The sequence below is a fragment of the Rhinolophus hipposideros genome (assembly GCF_964194185.1).
Source record: "Rhinolophus hipposideros genome assembly, chromosome: 9".
NCBI lineage: Eukaryota > Metazoa > Chordata > Mammalia > Chiroptera > Rhinolophidae > Rhinolophus > Rhinolophus hipposideros.
In genome coordinates, this window is record NC_138055.1 from 23,822,675 (window position 1) to 23,847,118 (window position 24,444).

Consider the following 24,444-nt stretch of genomic DNA (forward strand, 5'->3'; position numbering starts at 1 on the left):
CCTAGAAACCTAAAATTTACCTTACTTCTCAGTATACCACACTGTTCACTTTCTTAAGAGGATCACTGTCCCACCCTTTAAGCAGCAAAACCAGTACCCAGTCCGCTCAAAAAACACACAGCGACTAGAGATTGCAAAATGTGTATTAAATTTCATATGCAGTAGGAAAACTACCCTCACAGAGGTTAGAGTTCCAACCCAGTGACAACAGCAAGGAACCACCCCCGTCTAGTTTCAACTATCCATCTAAGACAGCAGTGGCTGCCTGCTGCCTCTAGACTGCGATTTTCTCCTCTTTGCTGGTGGGGACCAGCTGGAACCAAGGTGGGACATGGTGGGAGTCTTAGGTCCCTTGGGGGTGCCATTCTGTTCCTGGAAGGCAGTTTTCTTGGAAAGCTGCTCTGGCAACTGCTGCTTTACCTTCTCAGCCCCTTGGGTCTTCCCAAAGGGCTGAACACAGTTCTCAGGCTTCTGAGTGGCCTGGGTCTTGGAGAAGGACAGCACAGCAGGTGTCTCTGTGACCATGCCCTTGACAGGAGCGTTCTGCTTCTGGAAGGCAACTTTCTTGGAGGACTGCAGTTTAGGTGACTGTCGCTTTAGTTTCCCAGTTACTTTTGGTTCCCTGATTACTTTGGCCTTTTTAGTTGGCAGACTGCTATCCTGGAGCATGGAGGAAGCTTGGGCCTTTGTGACAGAAGACACGGTGGATAAATCAGAGCATGCCTCTTTGGAGATGCCATTCCCGTTCTGCTTCTTGAAAGAGGCCTTCTTGGGATGTTGCCGTTTCTGCAACTGCTGCTTTGCTTTCACAGCCACTTTGGCCTTCTTGGCAGGCTGGCTGCTGCTCTCAGGCTTAGGGGTCACCTGACCTAGGCTTGCAGGGGTGGATGTTGCAGAATTTCCTGGGGCTAAAATTAAACAGATGGTTTGAGAAAGTGGGCCTCATCACTGGGTCTTGATGATTACTGGAGGAGACGGTAGAAGCATTAAAATAAGAAAACTGTCTGGGTAATGTCTCTTGGCCAAGTGTTCCACACAACTGGGACAGTGCCTTAGAGCAGATTACCTAGATTCATATTACTTTATATCACCTTGCCTTCACTCAGGTCGTATGTGAACATTTCATTAAAGAGAAGGAAGCACTACGCATCCCTTGGATCAAAGGTTTTTAGAGGAAGCTATGCCCCCTTGAGGATAGCAGATAACAAGACACTCTAAGGAGGAGGTGAATCCTGAATAAACAAGAAGCACTGGGCTTTTTTTTTTCTTTAAGCCAAAGAATTTTTTTTCTTGTGGATTTTTATGAGATGCAGTAAAATAAGAGAGCAACTAGAAACAAGCTAATAAGACATAAATAAGGACTGACATATTAAATCTACACTTTTAAAGTTACAACCAATTTTAACTAAGGTTTTTGTTAACATTCAGATATGACTTTTGTAAGGGGCATGATTTATAAAGAAATCAACTCAATAAATTAGTTTGTATCGAGAGAAGCTCACCTCTCCCTTTTCCAACTAAACCCGGGGTTATATTCCAGCATGCTCTCAAGGTTGTTTCAGAAAACCCCACCCTTCCCCTTGAGATCCAGGCCAGACTCCTCAAGATGGCTGAGAAAACACTCTGCAATTAGTGTGATGGGCTCAGAGAACTGCTGATAGTTTTGAGGAGTCTTACGCCAACCCAGTGCTGACAAAGTTGGACCAGCAGAGGTCCATTACCAGTAAGGCAGCCCTGGGCCAGGAAAACAAACCGCAACCCCCACTGAAAACACATTTAGTGCCAAACAAGCTCAGCCACTTGACAGAATAAAGGTAAAGGCCCCATCTATAGGAACGCTCTAACATACTGTGATCCAGGCTCAGGAACAAATCTGGTTGGGATGAAAGGGGTCTCTCATCCAAGCAAGCAAAGGCTATGATGAGGGCAGCAGAAATAGTTCCCTTCCCTGCAGTCATACCGTAAAGCCTCTTAAACAGCAGAAATGAAAGCTCTTTGAAAGGCAGATGACGCATAGAGAGCAGATCATGTACCTGTTTGGGACTGGGGAACAGAATTGGAGAATTTCTTAAACTTGGCAATAAAGAAACCATCCATATTGTGGGTGTGAGGGTAGAAGCGGCGGGTGGAACGCAGAGTGGGGTGGAAGCGCCTTTCTCGAAAGCGGGTAAAACCCTCCTGGCCAAAGTCCAGACCTGTGGGCACCAGCCGTACATTCCTCTTTTTCAGGGCATAGTCTACCACCCACTCATTCTCTTCCACCTGGATATGTGGGAGAGACAAAGATGGAAGGAAAGGCAGAGCTGAAGGAAGCCCTAAGGGGCAAACAGCCTCCCAGCCCTGTCCTCCTGCTGTGCCACAGCAGAGGCCTCACCATAATGGAACAGGTGCAGTAGACAAGGTAGCCTCCTGTCTTGGAGGTGGCATTGACCGAGTCAATAGCACTCAGGAGCAACTCCTTCTGAAGGTGAGCACAGCGCAGGATGTCCTTCTCATCCTGTCCCAGGAACGAGACCCAAGAGTGTCAGAATTTCTAAAGGCAGCCTCAGGAGAGGTGAGCTACTGACTGTTGAGGGTGCCCCTCCCCCTCCCATCCTGGTCTGCGAGCCCCAGCCAAGGCTTCAGCTGCCCGGACCCCACCCCGACTCCTCACCTTGTTAGTCTTCACGGCTGGGTCCTTGGAGATGACCCCAGTGCCACTGCAGGGAGCATCCAGCAGTACTCGGTCAAAGCCCCCCACCACCTGGGGGCAAAGGGTAACGGGAAATACCGTACCATTTATTTCCTAGGCACACGTCTAAACATTCTGATGTCAGGAAGGGGGCAGGTGAACTGAAAGGGGCGTCACACCTTGGGGAACTGGCGCCCATCGTGGTGGCTGACAATGGTGTTGGTGACTCCCAGCCGGTGCAGGTTGCCCACGACACTCCTGAGCCTCTCAGCATTCGCATCATTGGCAAGGATCAGACCTGTGTTCTTCATCAGCTGGGCTGAGGGGCAGGGAGGCGGGAGGGAGGGCACCGTGCTCAGCAGCCAGCACCTGTGCGCCCACACCTGCTACCGCCCTCCAGCCCAGGCATCCACAGGTGATGTCTCAGCCCCTCAAGGCAAACTTCCCTCCCCACCAGCCCCACTCCCCGCGCCGCCGCATCAGTCTCCCAGTCTGCACTGGCCCCAGGTGAGGAGCAAGCCTACCAATGCGGGCGGGCGTTCCGTTTTTACTGAACATCTTTCTGCTCCTACAAACTAAGTTACTTCTTTTAAGTGATAACAGGTTAATAAAATGGTGGTAACTAATTATGTGAACACTGTGCCAAGGACCTCTATATGCTTATCTCAAGCCTCACAACCCAAGCATAAGATAATGCTAAGCCAAGCACAACTGCTACCCCATTTTACAGGTGATAAAAAAGAATGAGAGGCTTGCCCAAGGGCCAATGGGTAGTAAATGGCACCCACGGGCTGGAATACAGGCTGACTGCAGAGCCTGTGCTCCTCACCGCTCTGCTAGCTGCCTGTTTTCTGCGTACTAGCGAGTCAGAGACCCCAAGTACTTTCAAAAGCGGACAGCCAGATGAATCCTACCCCGCCTACCCTGCTCATACCTATGTAGCTGGTCTTTCCTCCAGGGGCACAACACATGTCCAGTATCCGCTCATGTTCCTGGGGCGCCAAAGCCATGACAGGTAACATGCTGGAGGCTCCCTGCAGCATATAGTGCCCAGCCAGATACTCAGGAGTAGCACCTGTGGAGGAGGACCCATCTGTGACATGCTGGGACAAGGGCAGGGGCAGAAGGGCTATTGGGCCGGAATACTTACCAATGGGCACTGAGGAATCATATACCACTAGTCCAGTCTTCGACCACTTGCCCAGGGGGTCCAGGTTAACCCCACGATTGATTAGCGCCTAAAGATAAGAAACATGAAGATTTTTAAAACCTCTTAGGTTACTATACCCAGAAAACAGAAGTATGGTCCTATCAGAAAGTCTGTGGCCCAACTCCTAGAGCTCTTTGTCAGATACAATCATCAGACTCCCTAAACACAATTCCCATCCCCATCCCCATCCCCACCCCCACCCCCACCCCCACGCCCTCTCATCCAGTCCCGTCCCGTCCCGTCCCATCCGCTGGTGTCATTTTCCTTAGCCTCAGACTCTAATTCAAGGTCTGAACTCCATCCCAACAGAGCAGACTATCAGCTCCTATTCAGTTATTTCTGGAAGTGGACTCTTATTTTCCAAGAGACTCAGCCCCCTTATCATTCTAACATTTAGTGCTACTGGTTAGAGCACATTAAAGATCATTATCAGGTTATCTTCGCACCAGGATACACTACACACAGGGCCACACCACTGACGTTAGAACAGGAGGCTTTAACCTGGGAGGCCTGAACCCTTGGAAACTATGAGCTTAAAACACTGTTTTGTATATGTGTGCTGTGTCTTTTCCTGAGGGCAGAAATCAGTTTCACCAGTTTCTCAATGGTCTAAAAGGCAGACAGCTCCCTCTCATTTTGGGGCAGCACTTTTATCCTGATTTAGATGTCTCAACTGTGTCACAGGGAGCAGAGACTAAAGGGATAAGTTTCCCACCTCACAGAGGTTCTGGGCCCTGAGCTGGTCAGACAGACCCAGCATGACACTTTGGCCTCTGTAGGTTTGCCTCCAGGGATCACGCGTATACCAACACTTGGGTACTAAGAACCCACCCAGTCAGGGTGGGATAGGGTTAACAGAAGTTAGTACCTCCCAGAGGTAAGCAAACCTCAAAACCTACCCCTCACCTGAGCAAGGTCTCGGCGCCGTGTTTTCAAGGTATTGGTCCTGAGGGTGATGGGCCGAGGCACCTCATTAGCTTCTAGGAACTCCACCAGCTGGGAAAGATGGTAGGGAGAAAGTCAGCCTGGCCAAGGAGCTCAGCCAGAAGAGAAGAGAGCAAGGGGCCTGACTGCCTTCCTCACACAGGTTAAGCAGAGAGAAGGAAAGAAAATCAGAATGGGCATTACTTTGGCAATTCAGTACCTCAGACAGAGGAAAGAGGTCCATGAGCTTGCCAAGCAGGAAGTCGCCATAGGAGTAGTAAGTGGCCAGATCCCTCTGAAGCCGGTGCAGATATTCAGCTCGAGACCGACCTTCCTCCCGCTGAGTCCCAAAATCACGCAGCACTCCCACTATATCTTGTATGCGCTTGTGAACTCGTTGCAAGTCTGGAGCCTGGGCATGTGGAGCTGCTAAGGAACTGTTTCATAATGTCCCAGGGCCTGGAGATCCCCTCTTGCAGTACCTTCCCTCAGCCTTCACCCTGCACTGAAAGGATATCCTGCTCCATCTCCCCAGCAGGGGACAGTACAAAAGGCTCCTCCACTTCCACATTGATCTGCAGGCCCCCATCTGTCTCATCGCCCTTTTGGGGGCCTGGCTCAGGGGACATTTCCTCCTCTTCTTCCTCTTCCTCAGTCTCCTCCTCACTCCACTGGGCCCTAGAAACAGGTCCAGGAACAGTGTTTCACAGATCAAAACTGACACTTCCTCCTCCTTCACAGTTTCCTTCATCCCAGCCACTATTCTCCATCCTAAAGAGTTTCCAAAACTCACCCAGCAACAGCTTCCTGGGCCTTCTGCTTCTGAGCAGCCCTTTCAATGGGCAGCAACTGAAAAAAGAGACAAGTGGGTGGTGATACAAAGCCTGCTCTCCCACCATCCCACTAGCACTTTCTATCTCTGTATTGTTTTTCCTAAGTATAAATGTAACACTTGCTCTCAGCAGGAAACATAGACCCTAAGAAGCAAATATAAGATTGGCACACTATTGACTACTGTTGAAACTAAGTGATGAACTGAAAGGGTTCCTTATACTGTTCTAGTTTTGTATTTCCCTTTCCATTAAAAAGTTTAAAACACGAGTACATATGTGTATGGGGGAGGCACAAAAATTGCTCTTGGGCATCCATTCTGCCATGTTTTCTTCCAGATTTACTCTATAATTTTCACATCATTAAAATCATGATGCATTTTCAAATTTGTTTCTTGCCTTTTCTCATTCACAGATCACAAGCATTTTCAGACATAATGGCGAAACGTTAATTTAGCATATGAATGAACCATAATTTACTTATGCCTATTGGGTACTTTAGAATTTTTCAGTTTTTCGCAGTATAGTCCACAGGGTTCCTGAACATCTCATAATAGGAACTGTGCAGAGAGAAGGGGCGTTGTGGGAAAGGACTGCAAATGGGAACTTTCTTTTTGTTCACAAATCTGTACTGCTTGAATTTTTCTAGTAACACAGCCACGAACTAATTGTGGAATACATTAAGTAACTTCTTACACCTGAATAAACCAACCCACATTTTGGATCATCTTCCAAAGGGAATGACTAAGTCAACAGGAAAACATTTTAAGGTTCTCAGATACCAAATGCTTTATAAAATGTGTGTGCCTTTCTGTTCCCATCAGTGAGATATACAAGTGTCCACTTTACCACATACTCACCCGCACTTAGCATTCTCATATCTAAAATGCTCTACTACAACTTTTTAAAACTTGCATGTGCACCAAGAGGACGTAAAGGTGGTAGGAAAACAGTGATGACACAGTAAAATCCCTTTTCTGTACTCAGGCTTATCTTCATCCTCGTCACTGAGGGGTAAGGGTCGGGAAAGACTCTAACAGGCAAGGACCCCTTCCTGAACACCCCGAGAGAAACCTCACCTCTTCGCTTCCACGGTCATCTTCATCCTCTGAGTCGGAATCAGCTCCATAGTCATCCTTCACATCAGCATCACTGTCCTCGGAGCCCCAAAAGTCCCCCTGGTTTCCCACCCCATCTTCTTCAGAGTCCTCCTCCTCTTCCTCATCACTGCCATGAGCTGGTGCTGGGCGCTTCTTGCCTTGAGCAGTGTTATATAAGGACTGGGCTCCCTTCTTACTGGGTGTCCGGACAGCTCCTGCAGAGATCCCCAAGGGTTTGAAGAATCCCGGACTGCTGATGGCCACACACTGATGGAGCCTGTACTTTCTACCCCCAAGGATGTCCTCTGGCTGTCCTCTGGCTGTTCCTTTCTCTCTGAAATGCTCAGCAAACCGTTCCCTGCCCAGCACCCACAGGACGCCTCATATAGCTCCCAGCAACTATTTTCACTGACCTTTTGGTACCTTTCTAGTCAATGGGTTGGCACCAGGACACCTACTCATCTCCGGGGCTTCTGAAGAGCCCAACCTCCTTTTAGCTGCCCTGAAAAGATACAGGAGTGAAGAAATGCAACATACTTCCAGGTTCTACCATTTCCCATCACAGGAGATTATGTGGCTGAAGATGTACAGTACCAAATTAATCTACATAAGACTGGACATCCACACTCACCTCTTTCGAGCACGACTAGACAGTCTTTTAGAATTTTCATCACCAGCTGTAACAAAAGTAAAAGAGGCAGAACAGGAGGTTACAGTGCATATGAAAAAGAACAAAGGTAGAGGAAATAAAGTGGGGAGAGAATTAGTACACTAATGAAAGGGAGTCAACTGTAACTCACTCTACAGTGTTCTCCCAGGAGCTTCAGGAGAAAAGTAAGGAGATGATCTCACCATCTCACCAACCAAATCCAAACTGGGCCTCCCTCCCAACTTCTGATTTCAATAAATAATACATCATCCTGATAACAGATTTAAAAGTTATCTTTTCTTCTTTCCTTTCCTTTTTCCTCAATTTAATTGGTTACCAACCACAGCAGATTTTACCTTTACAACTGCTGTTTTTCATACACTCTCCCAAAAACAAAATGTCTAAATCTCAGCACTGTCATTTACTAACCGTATGCAAGTTATTTAACCTCTCAGCATCCATTTCCGTAACAGTGCCTCTCTCACAGGGCATTAAGAGAATGAAGTGATACAATGTGTCCAAAGGGTTCAGTATAGTGCCTAGCACTTGCTAATACCTCCATAAACTGCATCTTTAATCTAGTGTGAAACACAAACTACCACGGAGTCTTCCATGCAGACTATTCACCATGTGGAAACCAGGCCGGTGCTTTCCCATCCCCATCCCCTCCACAGTGCAGTTCACAGTGACTGGCCTGTCCTCTTCCCAATTTCCACTTGTTCAAGTGTCACCCTTTTTTCAACCCTGATTCTTAAAATCTTCTAAGTTCTCTAACTGCATGGAACCTCCCTTCCTCTGAACTTCTTCCATGTTAAACTGAACCCCTCCTTGCATGGGTACTTGTCTCCTTGTCGCATCTTCCTTAAGTTCTAAATGCTGATGACAGTAAGCGTTTCATTCATTCTTCCTAATAACTCATACAAAGAAAGTCCACTTAGACAGAAAGTAAACACAGAAACTGAAAAAAAAAAAAGGAGGGGGTTATAAATACAGATGAAAGAACGCGTAAAAGCTGGAGAATCCGGAAGCATGCCTGACCCTTACCTGTAGGCAAGAATCTGGCGAGTTCGATCTCGGCGCCCTTCTGTTTCCGGGCCTTTCGGCCCGGCCCACGCTTCTCCTTCGTAGGGTCCAACTTGCGCCCCATGCTACTGGGGAGAAGAAAAATGGGAGAAGGTGGAGTCGCGCGTATTGAAAAGGAAAAGGAAGACCGCAGCCTTAGCGTACTGGAGTAAGAAAGGGCATCGTCTCGACCGGAATCTCGACTCAGCACCCCCAGCAGCCACTGGAGGCCTGACCAAACCTCCATTCTACGATGAGATCCGAATCCCACGCCATTTGTACTGTCTCCATCACCATGCCCTAGCCCAGGTCAGTACTCCCTTCCCCGCCTCCCTCCAGAGTGGTCCGGAGCCTCCGCTCACCCGAAAGCGGCTCCAGGCCCGAGACACCCCTTCGGCACCGCACTCCGCGTGACGTACAGCACTCCACGTGCAATCCGAAGCTAGCGTTCCAACGCCACCCTCCTAAGAGACGTTTCACGCCGGCGCAGAGCGCGCTCGCCTCGTGGCCCCGCCTCTTCCGGTCGGCTGCAGAAACCGGAACGTCCGAGCGCCCTGGGAACGCGCGCGAGGCTGTTGGCGGTGCGTCGGGTGGAAATTCGGCGGTGGACTGCTCCACGCTCACTCGCCGAGGACGACGGCGTTGGGGGCGGAACCGTTTTCGGCTTCCCCGCCCTACCCTCATGGCCTTGACGTTTTCTCCCACTGCAGATCTCAGTCAGAAAAACTGGTACCTGAAAGCCGCCCCCCACCCCCGCCCCCCACCAAGAGGTAATAGCGGGGCGCTCCTCCTGGCACCCCCTGCCCCACCCCAAGATCAAGGAATCGGGTCGTTCTCCTCCTCCCAAGCCTTTGATTAGGAACCTTCCTTAACCCGAGACCCCTGCTCGGCCCTTCAGGTACGATTCCTCTCTGCTTAGCTTCACACCTGGAGGCTGCAAGGACATCTTACATGCTAACTTCACACACGAAGAAGAACCTTAAGCATTCCTTCAAATCAGTGCTAAGGTAGTGCTTAGTAGCTTTGAAAACTGGTTTTCTCCTCCCAATTCTATGAAGATACCTTTATTTTATACAGAAATCACAACCCAGAAAACTCCCTCAAGGTCATACCGCCAGTAAATGGTAGTCCAGGGTATGAACCCAGGGAGTTTTGAAGCCTCTCGTGTTCCACAGATGACACTTTCCTTGGGCCAGAGCACACAGGGCACATGCACACAGACATGAAGTGAAATGGCTTTTGCGGACTATCAGAGCACAAGAAAAACTTTAGTTTTCAATTCCACGTTTCCCAGGCTCCGGTCATACACATTCACCCACGTGCACCTACACCCACACTGAACCAGAGCACTAAAATACAAGGAAACTTTTATTTTCAATTTTCATCAAGAAATTTGCTGTGGCTTTATGATTTTGGTTCTTGTCTTTTTTTTTTTTCCCCCATTTTATTTCATTCTAGCCGTGGCTGGAGCCGCTGGGTTCCTGGTATTAAAAAGATGCCAACAGAGGTAGCTGTGTCTCGCCCAGGGGCCCGGCCCACTCTGAATACCCCAAAAAAGGAGAAAAGAAAACACAAAATAAACCAACAAAATAAAACAAAAAGGAAGAAATTCAGATCGTTTTCTTCAAGCCTGGCAGAAACCCACAACAGTTTGTGTGTAACAGGCGTTACAGTGGGGAAAGCCAGGGCCCAGAAGGCGGCCAGCCCGCCAGCTCCCTGCAGATGGCGCCGGCGCTACTGCTGCACTGTCCCTCCAGCAGGAAGGGCACCACTGCCCCTCACTCCCTTCCCTCCCCCAGTACAGTGGGGGCTGTCCCTTTACAACATGGAAGATGGGCAGAAGGAAGGAGAGGGTCTCTCAGGCCGCCAGGGGAGAAGCTGGGCAAGGGAAAGTGAGGAAGGTCACTGCTCAGCCGTGGAGGTGTTCATCATCACTCTGCGTCTTCACTGCTGCTGGGCTACCTATAGAATAAAGAGAGCCACAGGAGTCAGAATTCCAGACCACAGGAAGCCACCAGATCCCAAGGGGACTCACTAGTAAGACAGCCCCATCTGCCCAGTTAGGGACAGAGAGCAAAAGTTCCAAGATCCAGAATGGCTCTGCTGGAACAGCAGGCTAGCAGAAAATGGTCCTACCTGCTGTGGAGTAGGGTCAGGTGCTCGGTTTGCCAGGCGGCTGAGAATATTACGCTCTGACATCTGTAGCCTCACAGCAACTGGGGGAATTCGGGCAATAGTAGCTGGGAGTCGAGTCACATCTGCTTTCATGTCACTCAGCAGTTCTTCTAGCTGTTTCAGAACTGCACGGGGAAATGAGAGGTGGTGAGCTGTGGCAGTCAAGACACAGATCCTTTTTACCATAGTGGATCTGCCCCCCAATGATTTCTCAATGACTACGTGATTGGCGTGCTGGAGTGTTTTAATATTGCCTTTTATCACTCATCTGACCTGGCCTCCACCATGCTCAAATTTCTATTCCTATTCCAATTCCGCCTGTCCATGATTCTGTGCTTTTTAAAGTCACCTAATCCTGTCCTTTGCTCCCACTGTCTCTATTTCTTCAACTTCTTGAGAGGTTATTCTTACTGTTTCATTTTTTTTCACATCTTTTGGAGCTGTCTCCCTCTCCTTACTAACAGCCTTCTTTTCCTCACTTCACCCTCCACCCCCCTCACAATGTTTTAACTTTAATCAGAAACAAAATGTTGAATTTGTTGGGATCTTAAAAACACCTGAAATCAACTCTCAAGTATCCCAGATGACACTATATTATTCGGCTTTGCTTTCCACCTCCAACAATTTGACTATGTTAAGAGTTAAAAGAGGCAACAAATTACTGTCCTTGATTGCCTATACGACAATAGCTTCCCCAGGAGGAAAGCACCAGATCCTCAGCACATCCCAAGCTCCCAAAGGGGCTCTGAAAAAACGTTATGGAAACAAGAAGTAAAGGTGTGTTGGGGAGGGGCAGAGGAGGAAGGATGCCGAGTCAGCAGGAGGCAGGGGAGCCACTGGCTACCTTTGTGCAGGACCGCATTGGCAGGTTTGTTTCCTGCCATTGACTCCTTGGACAGGTGCTGATGACTCTCCGCTAAACACTCCACCTCAGCAAAGCGGGTGTTTAGGGCCATGGAAGGGTGAGAGGGGTCCTCTGACATGTTCAGGTAAGCTGCACGGCGCAGCTGTTCCTCAATCACCAAGGCTTGTTCTAGGAGCTGGACAAGGGAGAAAGAGGAGATGGGCGTTGGACTGACACTTATTTCTGATGGGCCTCAGAATCTATAAAGAACCTTCCGACAGCTCCCCCACATCCAAGCAGTTCAGCATTGCATTGTCCTTTTTCTTTTTTTTTACTCCCTTGTGGAGGTCCACATCTTTAAAACTCTTGACCCTTAATTGATTCACTCTTATACAAAAATGATAAAAACTCAATTTAGAAAATACGGAATATATAAAGAATTAAAGTCACAAATAATACCACCTCCTAGAGATAACTGTTAACATTCTGAGGTTTTTCTTTGTATATATTTTACATAATTGAAATTATATATACATGAATATATGTTTTCATTCAGTTACATAATAAACATCTTCCTTTATTACTGACTGTACTTTATTAAGATTCTTAACGGTTGCACAGTAGTCCATCCCAGATATACCTACCTTATCATTTCAACTGTTTTACTCTTTAAAATTATTTTTCACCCCAATAAATTTAATAAAAAAAAAATTATTTTTGTTTCTACATCTCCCATTCCTTTCCTTCACCATAGATAACCCTTCTAATATATTGACTGTATGTTTTTTTGTGAAATACTTGAAGACTGAGTTTTGTTTCATGTGCACATTTCTAATTTACAGAATAATATTCAGTACATATAAAATGCTTTTTCTTCCTTTCTCCATACATATCTTTTTAAAGGGTTCATTTATGTTGTTATATCACATGCATTTTGTTGCTTCTAGCTGTTGCTTAGTGCTCCACGATATGAATCCACACTTTACCTATCTGCACTCCCAATGTTGAACAATGGTTGCCTCCAGGCCCCACCACCAAAAATTATACTGCAACAAACTCTTGTACCTGTCACCTGATGGAGCTCTGTAAAAGGTTCTTTGAAATATATTCCAAGAGACAGAATGTTGATTCAGAAGTTATGAGACTTAATTTGCTCAAGTATCCACTGGTTCTTAAAGAGAATGAATCCATTAGGGGTCAGGAAAAAGGACAGTATGAGAATAATGGGCTATTATTTCAACAAGACCTGGCTCCATCAGGGCCTACTAATTTATCCCCAGACCAAGTATGTACTTTTTTAAAATTAAAAAACATTTTAATTACACTTGACATACAATATTATATTAGCTTCAGATGTACAATATGAATGGCACCAATCTCTAATATGGTGATCAGACATTTACATAACTTGCTGAGTGATCATCCTGATAAGTCTAGTATCTACCTGACACCATGGTAGTTATTACAATATAATTGATTATACATCCCCTATGCTATACTTCACATCCCCGTGCCTATTTTTTTTTAATTTATTGGGATGACCAAGCATCTACTTTCAATCTTACACCCTGTCTCTTGTACCAACTCCCTCCTCTGCCCCAAATTATGAGCTTTCTCCAGGATAAGCCCCTGGCTTGCTGCTGTTCTATTAAAGCATTCTCCCAAGAAATCTCTCCTCTCCTAGCATCAGCCAGCAACTTTATACAAATGATTTGATGCTTTTCAAACCTACAGCTCAAGCAGTGACTGTTCTGATCCCACTCATGTATGGATGAACACTCTTTGATCCCACTTGTTTATTGTGAAGGGGGTAATGGGAAGGTTATCTGCTTGTGCTCGTGAGAAATACCAAATGAGTTGTCTAAAATTGAACTTATTCTTTTCTACAAACTGTTTCCTCACTTCCAAGATCTGCCATTGATAATTTAACTTTCTCAGTGACTCGAGCTCAAAACTTGTTATTTTTGGAGTCTCACTCCTTCGCATCTCAGATTTTTTTTTTTAAGTGTGTTTTTCCAGGACCCATCAGCTCCAAGTCAAGTGGTTGTTTCAATCTAGTTGTGGAGGGCACAGCTCACAGTGGCCCCCTAGATGTGGGGATCGAACTGGCAACCTTGTTGTTAAGAGCACCGCGCTCCTTTGCATCTCAAATCCAGTAAGTCAGGAGTCAGCAAACAGGGGCCACATCTGGCCTGCTGCCTGATTTTGTACGGCCCAATAGCTAAGAATGGTGTTTCACATTTTTTAAATGGTTGGGAAAAAGTCAAAATAAGAATAGTTTGTGACACTTCATAAAAATATGAAGTTCAAATTTGAGTGTTGATAAAGTTTCATTGGCACACATTCATATTTACTCGTTTATCACCTATAGCTGCTTTCACACTACAACAGAGTTGTGTATCTGCGACAGACACCACTATGTCCCACAAAGCCTGAAATAGTTACTATTTGGCCCTTTAATAGAAAAGGATTGCTGACCCCTACAATAAATCAATAAATTCTTTGATGTTTTATTTCCTTTACCTTATCCTTTTCATTTTCCACAACCAGCATTGTATCCAAGCCCTTACTATCTCATGACTATATGACAGTTCTATAATTTCATGAATGTTCTATTTCTATTTCCATTTCCCTGGGTCATATCAAACCTCTTCACAAACCTTCAATGGCTACCCATTAACTATAGGGTAAAGTCCAAACTCTTATCTGTTGCCAAAAACCCCCCTACTGACCTCTAGCCCTTACCGCTCTCTTCAACCTACCTCCCACCATTACCCAAGTGGGCTAATTTGCTGTTTATAAACACTCTAAGCTCTGCTACTTAATCCCTTATGGTTCAAACAACCTTCTGTTTCTACCCAACAATTTCTATTACATTCATCAAAACTTAATTCCCATGCCACCTTCTCCATGAAGCCATTTATGAACTCTCTCTCCCCACTCACCAAGTTCCCTCTGGAGAACTTTCTTATGGATTCAGTAATTTCCTTCCCAATACCCAGAATGGTATTCATTTAAACTGAAAGCTCCTTGAGAACAGGCACCATGCCTGGTCTTTGTATCCTGTGACACTCATTGCTTGGCACATAATGTTTGAAGGTTTATTAGTGTATATTTCCTACTCCCCCAATTATACTCAGCTTACGAGCCACATGTCTTGTCTTCGTGGTATCCCATTTTGATGGTCTGCACACAAGGTGTCCTCAACACACATTTGCTGAATTCCTGAGTAAGACTCCCTGTAGTCCTAGGCTTGTTAGCCCTAGTGATTCTGAAAATGGAGTTCTACCTTTGCATTTCCTTTTCGCATCCACTCCACCCCTTTTCCACACAGGTACTCTCAGACCCAGAAAAAGTACCACCCACTGACAGCCCTACCTCCTCAAAGATCCAATTCAATCCACCTCTGTATCTTTCCTGAACACTCCAACCTACAGTGTTCCCCGCACACACCCACTGCACTAGTCTGTGTCATGCATTAGACGCATCTTCAGCCCTTGAACAGCTGGTTAATTTTCAAGTCTGTATGTCTTGACCTCTAATAATTAAGATACTTAGGAGCAAAGCCTTTCATGGAATACAAAAAGCGAAGTACACAGGAGAACACAAAAAACAATATGGGAGAATGAACAGATTCCCTCCTTTGCAGTCCCTTCTGCACTGTACGGGCTGTCACTTCAACACGGTATTCCTCCCCATCCTGCTCACCTTGAACCTTCGGGCTAGAAACTTATTCTTGATCTCTAAGAAATTGCCACGGTTCATTTCACCCTTGAAAGGCTCATTGAGGATGGCATAGCGTGGGTCATTCTGGATGTCCTGCCACCGGGCATAACCATGGCTATTGGAAAATTGCTCAGGAAAAACAAAACAAGGAAAGTAAGAACCTCAAACTGTGGGACCTTCAGAAACCTTCACCGAGAATCTAAGCCCACACTCAGGCAAAGGATACTTTATGATGCCAGCCAGCAGCCAGTAGTCATGCCGTCGATGCCAGATTTCGTAAGTCTTCTTGGTAACTGTGGCTGCCCGCTCTTCGTTCTGCCAAAGGGAGTGCAACTCTAAAGAGGAATTTAGGGAAGATTGGGGAGAAAAAAACTCCATGAGAATTCAAAAAGCTATTTATTCCTGCCCCTCAGATGCCATCTTACTAGTATGCCTATGGCTTTCTAACACGGAATCCAAGGGAGCATGCAAATCAGCCTACCCTCCGGTCATCTAGTAGAGGCGAAGTCTCCGTACTCTGGTTTCTGACAACAATTCTAATTTCATCTCAGATCTTTCTAACCCCAGTGGGCCCCTCATTTTCATACCAGTAAAACCACCATCTGCAATGTTGAACATGAAACGCTGTTTAATATTTTTCTTCTGCTTCTCATCATTCAGGTCCTTGGGGGTCTCTCCATTCTGAAGCATCACCTCTTTTTTCTCTTCTTCTTCTTTCTTCTCTTCTACAGGATATACAGAAGGAAAATTTCAGCTCCAGACACTGTGGCCCTAACATACAGCACTATATGCTTCACGATATCATCCACCTCCACCCTTTCCCACACAGGTGTTTCTCAAACCCAGAAAAAGGTGATACCAGCCCAATGACAAATAAATGTGGGGACAAACGGAGTCTGAACTTGGGATAAAATGGCTGTATGGATGTGGATGGGAGATGGAAGGTTGGAAGGGGGAGGTGTCCCAGAGATAAAGTCCTCGCTTCTAGTTTTAGAGTCCTTCTAAACCACAATCAGCTTTTCCAAACACCCACCTTTGTCCTCCACCACAATGGGAGTCAGATCTATTGCTGACTTCTCCTCCACCTTCTCCACGTCGGCAACAACTGGGGGGAAACAGATTGCATTGAGAGTGTATCTAAACAGTGTCTTCCTCTGATCCACACACTACCATATTTCCCTGAAAATAAGACCGGTTCTTATATTAATATTTGCTCCAAAAGACACATCAGGGCTTATTTTCAGGCATGTCTTATTTTTTCATGTATAACAATCTACATTTACTCACGTACAACCTACGTATATTCATTTATTCATGTACAAAAATCTACATTTATTTAAATACAGTCAAGTCATCATCTTCTGGAACATCGTCGTAACTCTCCAAACCCCGAATTCCAGCTTGAATTTGTTTCGACTCCGTTTCCTGTAGAACCATTGGCCCCAATCTCTCATGTCCAGCAATAGAGCTCTCCTTGAATGAGCACTTCTTGTCCATGTAGCCTGCTCATAGTGCATTGGCAACACAGCTGTCAGTGATCTTATCCCATGAATTCTTCACCCAGGTCACGACCCGCCACGACCTCTTGCAGGCGAGGCCTCACAAAGTTTCCACGCTGATTTCTCTCCATCCTATTTTCAATGCAGTTATTGATTTCTATGCGCAAATGGTCCTTGAATGGCTTGTTTATTGCAGTATCGAGAGTCTGGAGACAGGCAGTCATTCCTGCGGGAATCATTATTTGATCTATTTCTCTGTGCAAGGAAGTTCTTCATGTCTTTAGCGCGGTGAGTGCTGGCTGAATCCCAGACTAGCAGACCTCTTTGGCCACCTCGCAAAACAAGTGGCAGCATTAAATCAACCCACTTCCTTGTAACTGCTTGCGTGCACCAGGTTTTTTAGGTTTCAAGAACATAAATGCCTGAAACACATTCAACCTTATCTTTCTTGCTTAGTGATGATTAGAGGTGGGGCTTTCTTTCCATCCAGACGAATTGCCAAAATACAGGTAACACATGCACTTGCGTAACCAATAGAGAGAATGTAGATTGACGAGGCACCCCTCTGCTCAATTGTCATTTAAGATCCTTGGCCCATACACACTGCAGTTTCATCTATAGCAATCACGTTGGAGAGTTGGTATTTAGAAAAGTTGATCCCATCAATAAAGGACTTGAATGCAAGTGCACGTTTCATAACTTCAGTATCTTCCAGCTTGAGAGTGTTGTCGATCTTAGAGACAGTTCATAATCGCTGAAGGAAGCCATCCAGCCAGTGTTGTGATGCTTTGAATTCTTCTGGGGATATTTCTAACTGTGGTGCCATTGCAAGGGCAAATGCTTGAATATCAGCCCTGCGCACAACCAAAGCCTTTGCTCTCCTGTCAGCAATCCATTCACAGATGATGTCTTCCAGCTCTGGAAATAATGGTTGCCGACCTGACCCACACTTGCGCTTCTTAGCATTTCCCTCATCCACCTGTTGACTGAGGTTATCGTATTCTGCTCGCCATTTTCGGACCATTCGGAGATCCAACTTCTTCTCTTTGCAGAAAGCCGTAAGATTCTTGCCACGCGAGTCCTCTACGATTCCTTTCTTGTACTCCACGGAATAGCTCTTTCTTTTTGCACTCATCTTGTCTGGGGGTCAAAATATTATTCCCTTTAAATCTACCATTAAATTAAAAGTGTTAATTGAAGACTTACAAGATAGGAGTGACAACAAAAATGATGACAATTAAGAATGATGGTCCACGAAAAATTGCAGGCACCAAAATTCAGAAAACATTGCTTTATTTCACATGAGTGCATTAAGTACATCCATTACAACACATGACGTATTGAATTATGAAAATTCGTATTAGACACAACCACGTCCATTCATTATCGAGCGCGCAAGTTATTCGTGCGTTGTGTCTGTATTCCGATTGGTCATTCGGCAGTAAGTCTCGAGTTCATCTGTTTACATAGGCGTTTATGTCTCATCCAAAGGTGCCCACTTGGGTATTGCAAATACTTAATTATAATTTATATTATCGTTTAAGTATTAATGTCAGTATTATTTATTTATAATTATGTATTAATATTATTTTATAACTCAATACGTCCGTCGTGTGTTGCAACGGGCGTACTAAATGCATCCGTCTACCTGACGATTTTAACAGGGGCTTATTTTTGTTATAGGGCTTATTTTATGAGCATCCTGAAAAATCATGCTAGGGCTTATTTTATGGTTAGGTCTTATTTGCAGGGAAATACGGTATATCCAACCGTTACAATCCTAAACTGAAATATTTATGATTAAAGTCTTAAAAGATGTCTTGGGAGGGAACCACAATTTATAATCAAGGGTGCAGTATTCCTCAGTGTGTTACTTCTCCTGACAGCACTACAGCCTGGCTGGAAGTCCAAGAGCAGCTGTAGTTCACACAGGGATATGTAGTGCTTGAAAATGTGGATACCTTTGGGTTCTGTCTCCATAGGTTCCTCTGTTTTCTCCTTCACCTCTGCCTTTTCCACTTTCTCCTCTCCCTCAGGAGGTTCAACAAGGATCTTTTCATCCTCTGAGGCAGGGGCAGGGGGTTGTGTACACTTCAAAGAAAAAAAGACAGAAGTTGAGTAGACAGGCCAGTACCCACAAGGAAGAATGGGTTTATCCATTTGCCTTTGGTATGGCATCCAGTCACCCCAATCTCTTACCTCAACGGTGGCCTCAGGGGCTGCAGGTTTAACCTCCTTTTCTCCTTCTGCATTCTCTTCTTCTTTGAGGCTGTTTTCCTCTATTTTTATTCCATCCTCTGCAACCAATACAAAACAATTAATTAGGAAGAAGATCCTAGATCAGAGAGATCATGCTTTCTCAATCTGTCTCCTCTTAAATTGTCCTCTCGTGCCTTTAAGAGCCAGCCCTATACTCAGGACGGCCCTCCTAAACTGAGAGGGAGATTGCTGTGTGTCCTGCCAGACTCCCCTGTTGGAACTGAGCACAGGGGAGCAGAGAGAGCATAGGCCAGGACAAGAAGAGAGGGACAGAAATGACAGTACAGACAGACTTACCAGCAGGTGGGGCAGGTGCAGGAGTATTGGGCTGTGTGTCCCCTGGAGTGGAAGGTGTAGGAGTCTTTGGGGAAGGTGACCCTGGCTGGGACATTTTCTTGTTTTCTTCTACTTCAGCGAGTTCAGGCATACTCCAGCGCCCATTAACATGTTCAAACTCCTGAACCTGTAGCAATGGGACAAGAAGTTGAAGACCTAATTCCAGCTCTAGGCTCCTTTCCTATAATCCTCCCGTCTACCCTAGAGACCCTGAACAATGGAGAGAGGCTGAGTGCTCACCTTCTTGCGAATCAAGGACATAACACCAATCCTAGTAAGGACATGCTGACGAGACAGGCCTTCTCGGGGGACACCATCAGCAAAGGTCTCAGCTCCATCTGCTCCTGGCTCACATAAATGCCGCATAAAAAGAGAAACGTAAGCCCTATAGTGAACAAGGAGAGAAACGAATTAAACAGTGATCATGAGAAAGATTCTTAGATCAGATTCTTTCCCACCCCCAAGTTAGACATTATCCCAGGTAATGACTATGGCTCCATCCTGAGATAAAGCCCACTATTGCATTAAAGGCTGGTCTGCAGACCACATGCAGTGCCCCAGGTTCTCTTCCAGAGAAACTTGGAACACAAAGAATCCTATTACTAAGAGCTTCAGGGGCATCGGGTTAGCTCAGTTGGGTAGGGCGTGGTGCCCTTAACAACAAGGTTGCCAGTTCAATCCCCACATGGGCCATTGTGAGCTGCGCCCTCTACAACTAGATTGAAACCATTACTCAACTTGGAGCTGATGGGTCCTGGAAAAAACACACTTAAGTAAATTAAAAAGAAGTTTAACAAAAAGAAAAGAGCTTCACCTGCCAACTTCAGCAGAGGAAACAGCCCACCAATGCTAGGACCAGTGCTATGGAATGACCAAAGATTAGAAGCCCTTGCTCTACATCAATCATTCCAGCTCTCAACTTACTTGAACTCTTTCTCTGATTTGCCCCGCAGATCTCTCACAAGCCACTGGGTGGTAAAAGCATCCTGAGGTGGCATCCCATACCGCATAATTGCATTAAGAAAGGCTTTTCGCTGCCGAGCATTAAAGCCAAGTACCTATGGGAAGGAACCTCGGTGAGAGGGAGCAGGTCTTACACTACCAAAGACCCAACATCAGCACTCACCCACACCTCCTTAGAATCATTTGGCACTTACTTCAATGTTCCCACCAACTCGGGCCAACAGAGGAGGCAATGGTTTATCTTTATCATTCCGCAGGCCCTTGCGACTGGGCCTGCGGGGAGCTGCAAGAAGAAAAAAAACGCATGAGTGACACTGGTAGGGATATTAGACAAAGCAGCAAACAACCAGCAGAAAGACAACAGTCCTCACCTTCTGAACGTTCATCAAAGTCTTCATCACCTTCCTCTGAGGCCACTGAATAATCGGACTGGTTGTCGGACTGGTCGTCCTGCCAATCTGGAGGGAGAGAGGGCAGATGAGCGGGGCCCACTGCTCTAGTGGAACGGCCCATGGGTGGGGGGCGGGGCCGGCCACACACACCTCGGTCCTCCTGTGAGCCATCATTGTAGTTGACCTGTTTACGGATTCTTTTTCCTTTGCCCAGATTTCGGGCCAGATCTTCTTGCTGCTGCTCATAATGGTGCCGCAGCAATTTCTCCCAGTAGTCAGGATCCACACTTTCTTCCTGTTTTATGATTTCCCGTTCTACCTCCTCTTCCTCCTGGGACAGAGGGAGGGCCAGGACTCAGGGGTGCTGAAGTCAGCACCGCCAGCTACCCCTGGTCCTCACAGTTCCCATTCTGCTAGCTCCTTTTCTTGACTGGACTCTGAAAAACTTGGTGTGCCTGCTTGGTCCTAAGAACTTAAAAGAAATTGAATTGACAAGACATGGCTCCTCATAACTGTGTATAGATCAGCAGTCAACATAAAGAAAAATATAAGATGGAGCTGTTATCACAAGAGAAGGATGAAGAGAAGTGTGCTTTCTTCTAACCCTTTACTGACACGTACACAGCTGGGAAACAGCAAAACATAGAAGAGAGGTTAGAGCCTTAGCAAGGCAGAATGGAGATGCTTCTGAAAACCTGCAAAAGATTTTCATAAGATAAAATAGAAGTGCCATAAGCACTTCTGTTCTTTATAAACTTCACGAAAGTTTACCAATTATGTACAAAAATAATTATATATTTTATGTCCCCATGTTTATGTTCCTCTGAAAAGTCTTGTTTTATTTTTTTCAGACATTTCAGGAACACTGATTCCAAATCCCTTACATTAGAATTAAACTACTAATAGCCTAACATTAGAAACCTAAATGTCCATCATTAAGGAACTAATTAAGTAAACGTTGGGGGTTGGGAGTAGGCAAAATGGGTGAAGGGGGGTCAAAAGGTACAAACTTCCAATTATAAATTAAGTAACTAGTGAGCATGTAATATACAGTATGGTGACTATAGTTAATGATATTGTATCGCATATTTGAAAGTTGTTGAGAGTAGATCTTAAAAGTTCTCAACAAAAGAAAAAAATTTTGTAACTGTATGGTGATAGATATTAACTAGACTTATTGTGATCTATTTCACAATATATACACAAATATCAAATTATGTTGTATACCTGAAACTATTACGTTATATGCCAATCATACCTCAATTTTTTTAAATAAATTACGGTACTTCCAGAACAAGGATATACAACGCAGCCAAAAAAGAGGTGGAGGGGCTCTTCATGTGCTGATTTAGATTGTACCTTCAAATTAAATAGACAAAAGCAAGGTAGAGAACATTATGTATAAGAAACTACTTTTGTGGGCTGGCCCGGTGGCTCGGGCGGTTGGAGCTCTGTGCTCCTAACGCCAAAGGCTGCCGGTTCAATTCCCACATTGGCCAGTGGGCTCTCAACCACAAGGTTGCCAGTTCAATTCCTTGACTACCGCAAGATGGTGGGTTCTGCCCCCTGCACCTTGAGCTGAGCTGCCGCTGAGCTCCCGGATGGCTCAGTTGGTTGGAACACATTCTCTTAACCACAAAGGTTGCCGGTTCGACTCCCTCAAGGGATGGTGGGCTGCGCCCCCTGCAACTAACAACAGCAACTGGACTGGAGCTGAACTGCGCCCTCCACAACTAAGACTGAAAGGACAACAACTTGACTTGGAAAAAATCCTGGAAGTACACACTGTTCCCCAATAAAGTCCTGTTCCCCTTCCCCAGTAAAAAAAAAAAAAAAATCTTTAAAAAACAAACAAACTACTTTTGTGTTCAAAAAGAAAAGAAAAAAAGGTGTTTGTGTGTATATTTACATGTGTGTATGGATGGATATATGTAAGATACGAAAACATCAGTTAACCCTAAAGAGACAAGGGTGGAAAAGAGATACCTTAGTATCCTTTGAATTTTGAACCATGTGAATTACTATTTATTCAAAAAATAAAATTTAAAAGTATTATAAACAGCAACTTTGCCCACAAATAAGAGGGCCATTTGTACACCTGTATAACCCTTAGCAGAGGTTATCATTGTGGGGGGAGAGTACCACCCCTCCCTTCCCAATCACTTAGCACGTCCTGCCCCAATCACTTCTATATGCAGTCACTACCCTGGCAGGAACACGAAGGGCAGGGACCTTCAGGAGGGCAGTTTTGACCAAACCTATAGACCTATGTCAGACTTCAGCCAGTTATACATAACTGAGGTTGTTAGTAGCATCCCCTTCAAGAACAAAGATAATAGGAACGTATCAGGGAAACACAGCAAAAGGGATGGCTCTGAGTTGGAAGAATGTGACAAGATGGTAATGACCACCAGAAACCTACCGTACTTTGCCATGTATAATGTGCACTTTTTTGCCCAATTTTGTGAGGGAAAACTAAGGATGCACATTATACATGGGTAGTAATAATTCCATCTCTATATAAATATTGTTATTTATGCTTATAAAAGTGTTAACTCTAGAAATCAATAACAATATCCATATACAAAATAATACCTAGAATACAATAATCTGTTGAACTTACGACGAACTTGCAACGACAAGACTTCTTGGCCTTCTATGATGTGTAAATACCGTAAATTTGTTACCGGTATATAAAATTTCTTATACCTTATGTCTGTGCTTGTGTTTTGTAATTATTCGTTACATAAAACTTCTTGTACCAAAGTATGTTAAAAAAAAATGCTAAAATTCCTTTATAATACAAAAAAACAAGTACCTAAATGTAAGCAAATAAAAATTTGAACTAAAAAATTAAAATGTTAAGATTTTTCCCCTGAAAATTAGGCCAAAAATGTGGGTGTGCATTATACACGGGAGTGCATTACACAGAGCAAAATATGGTATATCAATTCAAAGAACCCTGAGCTTAGTAATTTAAAAGAGGATCAGAGGATAAAGCAACTTTTTTTTTCATTTTACACCCAACTTTATCATTTGGAGGAAAACATTATTACAGAAGCCACACATTTATCACTGTTTTAGTATTTTGTTTGTTTTTCACGAAGAAAGACCAACAAAAGGTAAGGAAAAGAAAAAAAGGGAAAACAACAATTCTCAGGTTTTAAAAAGCACAGGGAGATAGGCTGATAGATATGTATCTTATTTCCTGCCTTTTCCCCAAAGAGACTTGAGGTAGCAAAGAAAAGTTTATTTCCAGGGTTAATAAAATGCATAACAGAAAATGAGATTCTGATAAAGAGCTAATAAAACTGTTTTGAATGTGAAATTTGACTGTGGGTTTCCCGATAGCCACAGCAAAGATGAGAATGTGATTGGTCATATGTTATTGTATTTATTTCCAAGGGAAGAGGTATTAATTCATCAATTACTAACTTGCCTAACTTTCTCCTGTCTCAAATACCATCTTGGTCCCACTTCCAATTTTCCGACCAATCACCCAGCACAGCATTTCCTTGGATTCATACTCACCCCCATTTCTTCTTCCCGTACCACATACTGGGCCACTTTAAATGAGCTCAAATATTCATTCATGCCCTGCAATTCTGTGTCTTCAGTCTCATCCTGGTTACGGTCCAGCAGTCGTTCAATGGCCTTATCGTCATAGTGGATAACACTGCTGTCCTCTCCCTCTTTGTTGTCTCCTCCTATAAAGAATCAGGGGTCCATACCCCCAAAGTCAGCTTCAGCAGCTGCAGTGGAGAGAGCAAATTCCACAGGACCCTAGGTCCAGGTCCTAGGACC

General features: G+C 45.0%; 2 protein-coding genes across 11 annotated transcripts in view; both read right to left on the reverse strand.

Annotated features, from left to right (window-relative positions):
- Positions 1-124: 124 nt before the first annotated feature.
- Positions 125-8,939, reverse strand: NOP2 (NOP2 nucleolar protein). 2 transcript variants are annotated; one of them, XM_081061088.1, is made up of 16 exons: positions 8,809-8,939; positions 8,429-8,532; positions 7,367-7,412; positions 7,149-7,237; positions 6,715-6,950; positions 5,599-5,654; positions 5,323-5,483; positions 5,026-5,225; positions 4,788-4,877; positions 3,822-3,909; positions 3,606-3,746; positions 2,851-2,990; positions 2,654-2,743; positions 2,375-2,497; positions 2,034-2,262; positions 125-908 (listed from the first exon to the last, which is right to left on the reverse strand). In XM_081061088.1, the coding sequence occupies exons 2-16, from the start codon at positions 8,529-8,531 to the stop codon at positions 247-249; spliced, it is 2,454 nt and encodes an 817-aa protein (XP_080917214.1). In that variant the 5' UTR covers position 8,532; positions 8,809-8,939; the 3' UTR covers positions 125-246. The 2 variants fall into 2 exon arrangements, with proteins under 2 accessions (XP_080917214.1, XP_080917213.1); XM_081061087.1 differs by having other exon boundaries at positions 8,429-8,535.
- Positions 8,940-9,796: 857 nt separating this feature from the next.
- The window catches only part of CHD4 (chromodomain helicase DNA binding protein 4), a 29,467-nt gene continuing 14,819 nt past the window's right edge, over positions 9,797-24,444 (reverse strand). For 4 of the 9 annotated variants that reach the window (XM_081061095.1, XM_081061091.1, XM_081061093.1 and 1 more), the window contains exons 25-40: positions 24,172-24,347; positions 20,791-20,971; positions 20,620-20,706; positions 20,443-20,531; positions 20,210-20,343; positions 19,526-19,670; positions 19,247-19,412; positions 18,890-18,987; positions 18,652-18,781; positions 16,225-16,296; positions 15,779-15,916; positions 15,418-15,526; positions 15,174-15,306; positions 11,466-11,661; positions 10,583-10,746; positions 9,797-10,408 (exon numbers count right to left, since the gene is read on the reverse strand). In XM_081061095.1, the coding sequence (XP_080917221.1) occupies positions 10,391-10,408; positions 10,583-10,746; positions 11,466-11,661; positions 15,174-15,306; positions 15,418-15,526; positions 15,779-15,916; positions 16,225-16,296; positions 18,652-18,781; positions 18,890-18,987; positions 19,247-19,412; positions 19,526-19,670; positions 20,210-20,343; positions 20,443-20,531; positions 20,620-20,706; positions 20,791-20,971; positions 24,172-24,347 (2,036 nt within the window). In that variant the 3' untranslated portion in view covers positions 9,797-10,390. Of the gene's footprint in view, positions 10,409-10,582; positions 10,747-11,465; positions 11,662-15,173; positions 15,307-15,417; positions 15,527-15,778; positions 15,917-16,224; positions 16,297-18,651; positions 18,782-18,889; positions 18,988-19,246; positions 19,413-19,525; positions 19,671-20,209; positions 20,344-20,442; positions 20,532-20,619; positions 20,972-24,171; positions 24,348-24,444 lie in introns of all 9 variants that reach the window. The other 5 variants (XM_081061096.1, XM_081061092.1, XM_081061094.1 and 2 more) reach the window with 2 other exon arrangements.

Excerpts from the sequence above, each read along its gene's own strand:
- NOP2 (XM_081061088.1), bottom strand. The coding sequence starts at position 8,531 with ATGGGGCGCAAGTTGGACCCTACGAAGGAGAAGCGTGGGCCGGGCCGA. Across the intron at positions 4,878-5,025 it reads ACCTCTTTCCTCTGTCTGAG|CTGGTGGAGTTCCTAGAAGC; the intron begins GTACTGAATTGC and ends CATCTTTCCCAG. Across the intron at positions 2,744-2,850 it reads ATGGGCGCCAGTTCCCCAAG|GTGGTGGGGGGCTTTGACCG; the intron begins GTGTGACGCCCC and ends CTTTGCCCCCAG.